The sequence below is a fragment of the Dreissena polymorpha genome, chromosome 11, assembly GCF_020536995.1.
Source record: "Dreissena polymorpha isolate Duluth1 chromosome 11, UMN_Dpol_1.0, whole genome shotgun sequence".
Lineage (NCBI taxonomy): Eukaryota > Metazoa > Mollusca > Bivalvia > Myida > Dreissenidae > Dreissena > Dreissena polymorpha.
The window spans coordinates 1,075,302-1,085,072 of NC_068365.1; the positions used below are offsets into that span (position 1 = coordinate 1,075,302).

The 9,771-nt window shown below is 37.3% G+C and overlaps 1 protein-coding gene across 1 annotated transcript in view; it reads left to right on the forward strand.

Moving 5' to 3' along the window:
* The first annotated feature begins 160 nt into the window (after positions 1–160).
* Positions 161–9,771, forward strand: part of LOC127851120 (mutS protein homolog 5-like) — a 26,429-nt gene continuing 16,818 nt past the window's right edge. Inside the window, exons 1-3 of the mRNA XM_052384680.1 lie at positions 161–230; positions 319–396; positions 483–591. Coding sequence (XP_052240640.1) covers positions 161–230; positions 319–396; positions 483–591 — 257 coding nt within the window. The remainder of the gene's footprint in view (positions 231–318; positions 397–482; positions 592–9,771) is intronic.

Sequence of the window (9,771 nt, forward strand, 5' to 3'; positions counted from 1 at the left end):
CTATGGCAAAGAAGTTCTATTGTTGTAAGTAAAAAGTTGAACAATAAATTGAAAACAACTCACATGCTGTCTTTGTACATTGTTTCTCGTGTAAAAACGTATAAAAGACCTCAGATGTTGTCAAATATATCATTCCAGTTCTAACTTCCGAAGCGCAAACATGTCCAATGAAAGCAATAACGTTTCGTCTGAATCAACTATCATGGATGAGAATCAGTTAACATGTGCTGGTAAGTTTTTTTTTCAGTTGTGTTTGTTGTTTGTATTGAAATGTATTTCACATGTGCTGTACTAAACGATTGTTATTGTTTGTTACAGATGTGGAGGTTGATCTGCTGTTTTGGGAAGAACTCGAATCCTACCTTGGCGAGATACACGACGAACAAGAAAAACAAGGTATGCTATGTTCGAAAATTGTATGATTTGTTTTTCAAAATGATATCCATACTACATTGCAATAACTGTTTTATTTCTCATTTCAGTGACAGATCATTCTACTGCGATGGACGAAGAAATCGCCAGTTTTCAACTACCATCGCCTTGGGAAGAATATGTCTTGAGCCAGATAGATGACCTTGATGTTGAAGTGGCGTATGCTCTTGCACAGCAAGATATTGACAATCAGAATGCGTGTATCATTTTTGAGGAAAAATAAAATCACAAAACTAGTACATATTTGTTGAGTTGTTTCTTCATGGGTTAATCAGTGTAACATATAGCTTCAACGCAACAACATGTCACAAAACAACGACACAACTATCACTTTAGATATTTGGCTGGAGAAAGAAAAGAAACTCACATGTCAAATTCAAACGTTGCGAAAAGCGATACAACAAAAACAGCTTTGCGAAATTTGTTTTTGGTCAGAAAAAAGCATTGCTTTGATTCCTTGTGGTCACACATTTTGTGATGATTGTACAATTCGTATGATGGATAAACAGACGTGTGCTATGTGCCGTGCAGATATTTTTGAAACGATTCGAATCTACATTTGATTGATTTGTGAAAAAAAGATATATGTTCTTGTCCAATGTTTAGGTTATTGAACGAAACGAACAATGGAGGTTCCAGATTTCCAAACTGATAAAAACAATTTGAGGTATTTTCAAGCAAGACTACGAACGTTTCAAGATTGGCCATCCCAAATTAGACCTGACAAATATGCACTAGCTCACAGCGGGTTTGTATACCTCGGCAAATCTGACAGGGTGAAATGCTTTTGCTGCGGTATCGAATGCCACGAATGGAAAACAGACGACAATGCTTGGCTAGAACATCAAAAACATTCTCCGAATTGCGAATACATAAACATGGTTGGGTTTGCTCCAGCGATCGAAAAGAAACAATTTCACTTCGGTTCTGGTTCGATGACAGGATCTAATCTGTTTGTTAAGCCTTTGTGTGTTCAACCATAAAATGCATGCATGTTACCATGTATCGTAAATAAATGTGTTCTACTCAACATTTGCGTTTGTTTGTAGCAAAGCTAAAAAACCTGACTAGCAAATACAGTACAACACTTGTGTAAGATTACAACATATTTTATTCGCACACAAAATTCATCGCTTGAACAACCAGTAATCAAATATCAAGCATAACTTGAACTCAAATGGGTCATTCTGCAAAAAGCTATCGAAGAAGACGCATCTCGAAATACTTTGCAATGTTTGTTGTACCGCAAACTGAGGATTGGGAGAGAGAGTTGTTCCACATACCAGAAACGGAAAATTGGGACGAGGAAATACGACAGTACGAAGCAGGTATGTTTGTTGACAATTCTTGTTTATTTATTTGTTTCGTTTCACAAATATTGTTTATCAAATGTTTTTACGATGTCTTCTTGTCTATTTTCAGAGCAAACCCAGACGGTTTTTCATGCCTTGCCAGACATCGTGTGGACGGACGACTACGTTTACGAGCATATTTGCTGGATATGTGAAGATATGAAATGCAATGGACACTGTTACGCTGAATAGACTATGGAAACAAAATTGTGTGTTGTTTTTATCTAAAGTATATCGTTTTCCAGCAAGCACTCAGTTTGACCATACAAAAGCACACTGGGTTCACTAGTACTTTTCTTTGTACACTTGGTAGCAAACCAAGACAGAAGCGTCATGACAATTGCGCATAGAAAAGATATCAATACGATTATTATAGCCGTATCCATGTTCTATACATAACATTCAACGAAATAGTGCATTGTTATACCAAAAAACGTATATAAGCACTCAGACACACTTATTAGGTCATTTGCAAAATGGATTTTGAAGAAGCAACATTCAACATTAGCAGCTCTTTGGCAATGAAAATACACTCGGATGGTGATTATTGTGTGCCAACCATCACACTGTGCGGACTTCAAAAACTAACATTATCGCTTCAAAAGTGGAAACAACTTACGAAAGACTCAAATTCAATTCTTCTGGCAATTGATGGCATAAATGAAGAATCATTTGGCTATGAATCGGAGTGGTGCTTGGGTGGCAATTTCTATGTAACGATACATAGATCTATACAAGAAACGTCGCACTTGAGCGCCATCGTAGATATTCGGAAGCGAACCAAAATTCATGGCAAAATTATTGACAGCGACGAAGGAATATTGTTAACTTACAGTGATTTCAGACAATTGATGAAACTCACAAATATTGTTGAACAGTTAGTTCCAGAACTTGTTAACCTGAGGCCGTGTTGGGAAGGTGACGACCACTACAATCAGATTGGAGCTCTAATGTGCCCAGAGTGCAATCCAGACGAGTACCTAGATTGGCTTGAATAAACGTACCATGTTTGCGCTACTTACAGTAACATTTCTTTTGATCAATGAACTTGAGAATCAATTGTATTTGTATCGGCAACGGTCAATGTTGCAAAATGCAGTGGATGTTTTGTCGCAAATTGTTGATTCATATGTTAGACAGAATTCGCCATTCTTTGCTGTTTTGTAGATGAACAATAAAAACTACTGAACATATAACATGCGTTGTTGTTTTTTCGTATAAACATTCTTCATTATAGAATAAACTACAAACTAGAAGGTTTCGAAATGTGTTTTGATATATTCCTCGATTATATTGAAAATGCTCTAGCATCAAGACGAGATCAAAACAATCTTGCTACTCGTTTTCCTAGGTACAAAGATCGACTGAAAACATTTCAGTCTTGGCCGAAACTGTCACATCTCAATAAGAGAGCATTGGCAAACAAGGGCTTCGTTTATTTGTTTGATAGAGTGCAGTGCGTTTATTGCCACAACATATTTCGGGACATTAACGAAACAGACTTGAATCACCAATGTCCTGCGAGGATAGATTTCATGAAGCAATCGATGCTTAAACCAAAATAAGTGTTATGCATGACAATAAATCATACAATACAAAAATAGTGTTCATAGAATTTTATTTGTCACAACATATCAATTCATTTCGCTTTAACTGTGAAATTTTTCTCAATAAACTGTCGAAACAATTCATTAATCAAATGTTCACTTTCGTTGATTTGCATCCCCGCTTCAATCAGCGCAGTCTCTGCAGACCTTTCCTCATTTCGTTTCACTTCTGGTATAAAGTTCGTTTCTTGCTGAACGGGCGTCACAGGTTTCTGTTCCGACATAACAGGAGATGGTAAGGTTTGTGGAACAATAGGCTGTTGTACAAACGTTGGGGGAATTTGCGTTGGGATACTCTGATACTGTGGTTGATGGTAATACTGCGGTTGTGGGGCTCTCATTACTGGACTGAATACTTCCTTGAGCATACTAGTTTGAGCCGCGAGAAAGTCCGTTTGCAGTTTTTGCATGTGCTGTTTAAATTCGTTCAACTCTTCACGTATGTTTGACTCCTTAGAAGTAGATGATAACAAGGTTTCAGTGGCATGTACCACTGGTTCGAGTTTAGATCGTTTACAAGGAGGCTCCTCATCAGTACCACTATACGTTCGCTTTTGACCTTTCTGTTGGTTTAACGCAGACGCTATTGTGCTTATAAGAGCAAGGGCGCTGGTCATATTTTCGCTATCCATGTTTGTTGTAGACAGATATTCACATGGAATAGCGTTAATAGTTTTTTTCTCCGCACAAATAAACTCGGTGTCGTGATTATCACATAACAGCGCGTCCTTAAATAAGAGCTCGTTTCTTTCACGGCCGTGTTTTAATGCGTTTCTCGAATAACATCCCAATGCTATGAAAATATCATTAGTGCTACTTGCATACCGTTTTGGTTGAACGTTTTGATTTGCATAGCTGTAATTTATTAGCGTGCCTCGCCTTGCACCGAGGTCAACCAGTGCAACGTGTTTTATAGTCAATGACTTTTTATCATGAGAAAGACTGAAACATGGTAAACATGACTTGAGATACAAGAACGGCGAAGGTGTTGCTTTGGTGAAGAAATTGATAAAGTCGTCATTCATTTGATTCTGCACTTCTAGAAACGCAGCGTTATTTATCAAGCCTTTGCAATAAAGACCTCGGCTATCAATTGTCAGCTCGGTCAAAAACCCAACAGTTAGGTCTACTCGAAAATTGACATGCGATACGACTAACGGAATGTTAAAAGTATCATTTGAAGCAATCAGTTGTTTTGCTAGCTCTTTATTCAGGGCATATTTAACATCGCTTTCTTTAACATTAAACAAGCCAAGATAGCCACAAACGTTTATACAAGGGAACATTGTTTCGAATAGTCGTTGTAAAATTTGTCACTAATGTCTTTCTCCCAATGATCGAACAGAACCGCTGGTAGCTTAAAATCGAATCGTATTAAATATTCTGGAGTGCACTGATCGTCTCTATTGAGGAACAGATAAAATACAGATATTGCGATAGTATCTTGGTCGTTTCTGTGATCACGAAATACAAGACACTGTCCAAGAATTTGCTTTCCTCTATCACTCGATAGCAAATTCACGTATATAGTTTTATCGATGAAACGTTTACTCACGTCTTGCATGAAGTCATGTAGAGTAATGGATATTGTTTCCTCGTAGCTTTTGATCATAATATCAATCATAGGTTTAGAAATCCAGTTGTATGTTTTTTTTGCGTATACATCTGGTTTCTTTGTTTCAGAACCACGAAGAATATATCGATACTTATATGCTGAGTGCAGCAAAACGTGTATCTTTGTTTCATTCAGTTTGATGCAGTGATCAAATTTATCTGGAGTCAATGAGGTTTTGACTTCACAAATACCATACGCATTTTTGACAAAGTCGTATAGTTTAGAAGGCTTGGTCACAGTTCGTTCTAGCATAAGGTAATCTGGCGTTGCACCAAAACAAGGAATATTGCGAAGCAGAATCTTTCCTGATGACACGTATGTGTAATTCGGATCAGTTTCGTTGAGATATTTTAGCAAGACCTTTTCGCCTAGTTGACCATACGTGTGAAATTCGTATAGTGATTTTGATGGTTGAATCCGTATACCAGACTGATCATTCCAGTATTTGTCGCGCAAAAACTTTAAATTGAAGATATGAACAACTTTTGATTTATCGTTAATATAGTTGAGGATGTTCTCTTGGCCGAAAAAATGACTTTTTATGCTCAACCAAAATGTATGATTTAGAACAGATTCCGTATAGACTTTTTGCGAAAACGTATCAATTGTCAAGCAATCATCAAACTGTACGATATCACATTCCGTATTACATGCAACTTTCAATTCTTCAAACAAACGCGTCTTGCTATCGCCAAACATGGTTGTCAAATAAACAAGATACACACACAGCTGCATTTTATGCGATTTTATTATAACTCCATAGCATCATTAGGATCAACAAGACACAATAATTTGAACAAATCTGGCATTGGAAATGTACATGGTTTAACCACTTTCATGACAAACTTTTGAAAAGGTTTGATTTGAACAGATCTTATATTCGGTGGCTCGTGCCCACTTTTTGCCAACACGTATCCACAAGGCGTAAATTGACAACCCGATATAATCATTTCTGCCATTTCGTTACCAATACTAGTGAATGTTTTGAACAAAATTGAGGAAAAGGTTTTCTCGTTCTTGAAACTTTTGATGATGTCTTCGTATATGTTAGCAATCTCAAATTTGGGCACGAGTATCGGTTTGTAACATGAGAAACGTGGTGACACTTGCATTTTCAGTCTCTCTAAATCGATACACTGATTAGGCATTGGTGGAAGCACGTATACCTCATCGGCTAAACTAAATGGGTATGGTCCAGTGTTTTCGATTTCTATATGAGAATCGAAGTCTTCGCATTTAATGTTGTACAGTTTGTTAGCATTGCATTCGATGTCACGAATAGGTAGCATGTGCGAAGAACATATTTCTTTGATTCGAGACACGGTGCTTGGCATGTCCATCGAATCATTGTAAAGAAAATGTTCGATGTATGCGTCTGAGCATTTATGTTTATTGCTCTCGTAAGCAGAATTGATGAAAACACCTTTTAGAAGCTCGTTGTTTAAAGGAGTCTCAGTAAAAAAACCAAACAACGACATGATGTTGAGTTCTTATATTTATTCAACAAGTTATACACTTAATAGTTTTTTTCACAACCTTAGTAAACATCTATCATTTGCATTAACACCACGATCTAATTTTCCATCAGCTTACTACCATGCAGAAGGTAATCGTTTTGTTGGCGATATACGTTTCGACCTGGAAAGTGGTCGATTGTCTCTCTCGCTCATGATAGTCTTAAGCATTTTTGGATTCGAATAACAAAACTTACACGTTGAACCACCCATCACCATCGCTAGGTCGTCGAAGTGAAGCGATGTTTCACTGATATTTGTGAAATTGTCCTGGAGGTTCTTCATCAATATTTTGTTGTTACATTTTGTGGCATTGTTTTGGAATTCAGTAAACCAAAAGTTCGCATACATGTTTGGAATCACGTGCTTTTTCATAGTAAAATCTGAAGGGTGAAACAAGCAGCTTGCTGTGGAAAACGAAATTCATGTTAAACATTCCAAGACACATTGGGTTATAGCCAGCTACTCCACTCAGAGGATCAACGACTAAATCAGCATTCAAATAGTCTAAAGAGTCTCGTTCAAAGGCAATGTTACTTCTTCCATATGGATTAAACGTGTCCTCAAACTGAGCTTCATCAGCCTCACACATACTAAATATCGGGTATCCATACTTGTTGGTCATAATTAGGAATGGTTTTTTTCGTTTCAAACATGAACTCGGAGCTAATTACTTCAGCACCCATATTCCCATGTTCAGATAGGAAACAATGTGGATACCTTATACATGGATGACCTAGAGAAGAAGGCATATGTCCAGTTTGCATACTTGTTACAAGACTGTAGTTTGGCGACTGACATTCGTTTTTCACTTCGGTCGTTGTTTCTGAGTAAAGAGTTTATATCCCTGACATCGCGATAAAAGCAGCGATTCTGAATCAAAAGTTTCGGTTCTGTTCAACACAAAACCCAGACCAAGATGATAGTGGCCACTAGAAAAGAGTTCTTTATACAACCTTCCGCTGTTAAGCAAATTGATAACAAACTCAACGAATTCCATAATTTTCTCGGGAAACTTTAGTTTGTCTACGAGCAAGCTTTTAAGTTGCGTACCATTGTTAGCTACCCACGAATAGAGAGTTGGGTTATGTTTTTGAACGTATGATAAAGCGTGTTCTTTAAGATGACTGGCATCGCGCCGAAACAAGCTATGTCTTTTAAACTGCTCTTCCAGAGCATTGGAAAACCCGTACTCGTTCCATAGAGCGATGATATTTGTAACCAGTGCTTCATACGTTAGTCCACTGATCATTATCCACATTGGCTTCTGATAGACATCATCCTCCGAGAGTATCGAATATGTTGTATGTGCATTGGGAAGTGTTGTACATTATTTTTGTTTTCACGCTTTAACCTTTTGTTCGTTTATAACATCGTTTCACGGCCACTGGTGATTTGAGAAAGTTTGAATAATTTCGACATTCTTTTGACCAGAGCTGTTTAGAGCTGCTTTGAAATTATTGAGTTCGTTGATCATTCCTGTAACAAATGGAATCATTGCTTCAACTCCATACATTTAGTTACACCTCTCGCGTCTTTAAAATAAACCTTAGGGGTAGCGTGTGTGCGTTAGAATCATCATGCTTAACAAATATCATCTGTTGAGTGGCCTTTGAATTTAACAGCAAGCGGCAGTGTAAACTCGACTTTAACAGACTCTTTTAACCTGTTCTTTGCAGTCGTATCACCCTGATAATAAGCTGGATCTACAACGTATATGGCAAACACTTCAGATCCCATTTTAAGGAACTCAACCTTTTTAGTTTCGCTGCTCGTAGTGGCCTGCTTTTCATCTTTCACAAACAGGTTTGTAGATTCCATTCTTATTTTACCGTTGGTTATGAACGCTTTTTGTGGATTGAAATCTTCAGGATTACGTCGCACTGCACACGATGTTATTTTTCAACCGAGTGCTTCTGGCAAAGATATGATTTTGAAGTTGCACTTTGAGGTATCAGTCAGAATGACAATTCCACTCACTGGAATATTTTCACCAATGATTTCGATATCTGACTCGCAGTTACGCGTTGACAGACTGTTATCCGTGTTTATTCTCCAACAATTTGCTACTTCAGCTAAATGCTAGATCCTTTGCTGCGCTCCCATACTTGTTTAAAGCAAAAATGAATTTACTGCTAGCACCTAAGAGCCAACTTAGCAAACTTGCAGCGCTCTGTCCTGTGTAATCTTTGATTGATGGTGGTAACGCGTACAGTGGTGGTGCTCTGTCCCACAATTCTTCCACAAGCCGATAGCATAAACCGGCATGCATACTTCTGTTTTTCAACTCATTTTGGTAATCTAGATGCTCGTAAAAGTTAGCTAGAGTATTTTGCTTTGCAGCATTTGTATTTTTGATGCTAGAATGTCCCCAGCTTTGAGTAATTCATCGTGGATACTTGTAGACACTGAAGTAAACGGTTAGTAACCTTTGATTGAATTTGAAGCACATCGTGCATTTTGATTTTTTTTTCTAGAGTAAAGAAACCGACAGTTGGAACACTTGTTCCAGGTTTTACTCTATTAGCTGCAACTCTACTCCCATACACGTATTTGCAAGTGACTGATTAAGAGTATTCGCTTCAGTTTCAACATTAACCTGTTGTACACATTGACCGGAACGGATTCTGCCAACTTTTCGAATTGTGTATCTATCATCACGTCTATATCGAACACCATTTCCAACTGTTGCTGCACCTTTCGGGTGTAAGATTTTTGTGGTATCTAAACTGTTGCATCAAATTGTACAGAAATGAACAATGTTTTTGTTAAACATCATCGATTCAGAAAGATGCGAATTGCATTCTTTCTTTTCAGTTGATCTATGCACGTGAAGCATTTTGTATTGACACACACAGTTTCTGATAACTGCCTTATATAGAATTTTTTCCTCTTTTCACTATATCAATAAAACAATACGTTTTCCATAAATGTAAACGTATCACATGCGATTTGATAAACTGAGTAAAGTTTTCAAACGTTATCGAATTCAAAACTTTCAACAAAAACTGGTAAAAAACCCCAACTACTTCATATCACAACTAACAGAATGTACTACATGCATTCGAAAAGACATGAAGGAAATTTGCTACTACCCAGGTTTGCTTAAAAGTTTAACAGATATAAACACGACTAGACTTTTGCTAATTTTGAGCTCTGACAATTACTTTCTCTGTAATAGTGAATCAAAAACGGAGAACAAAAAGTTATCGAGTATCAGCAAAAACTTTCGAATATAGGAGATCACTTGT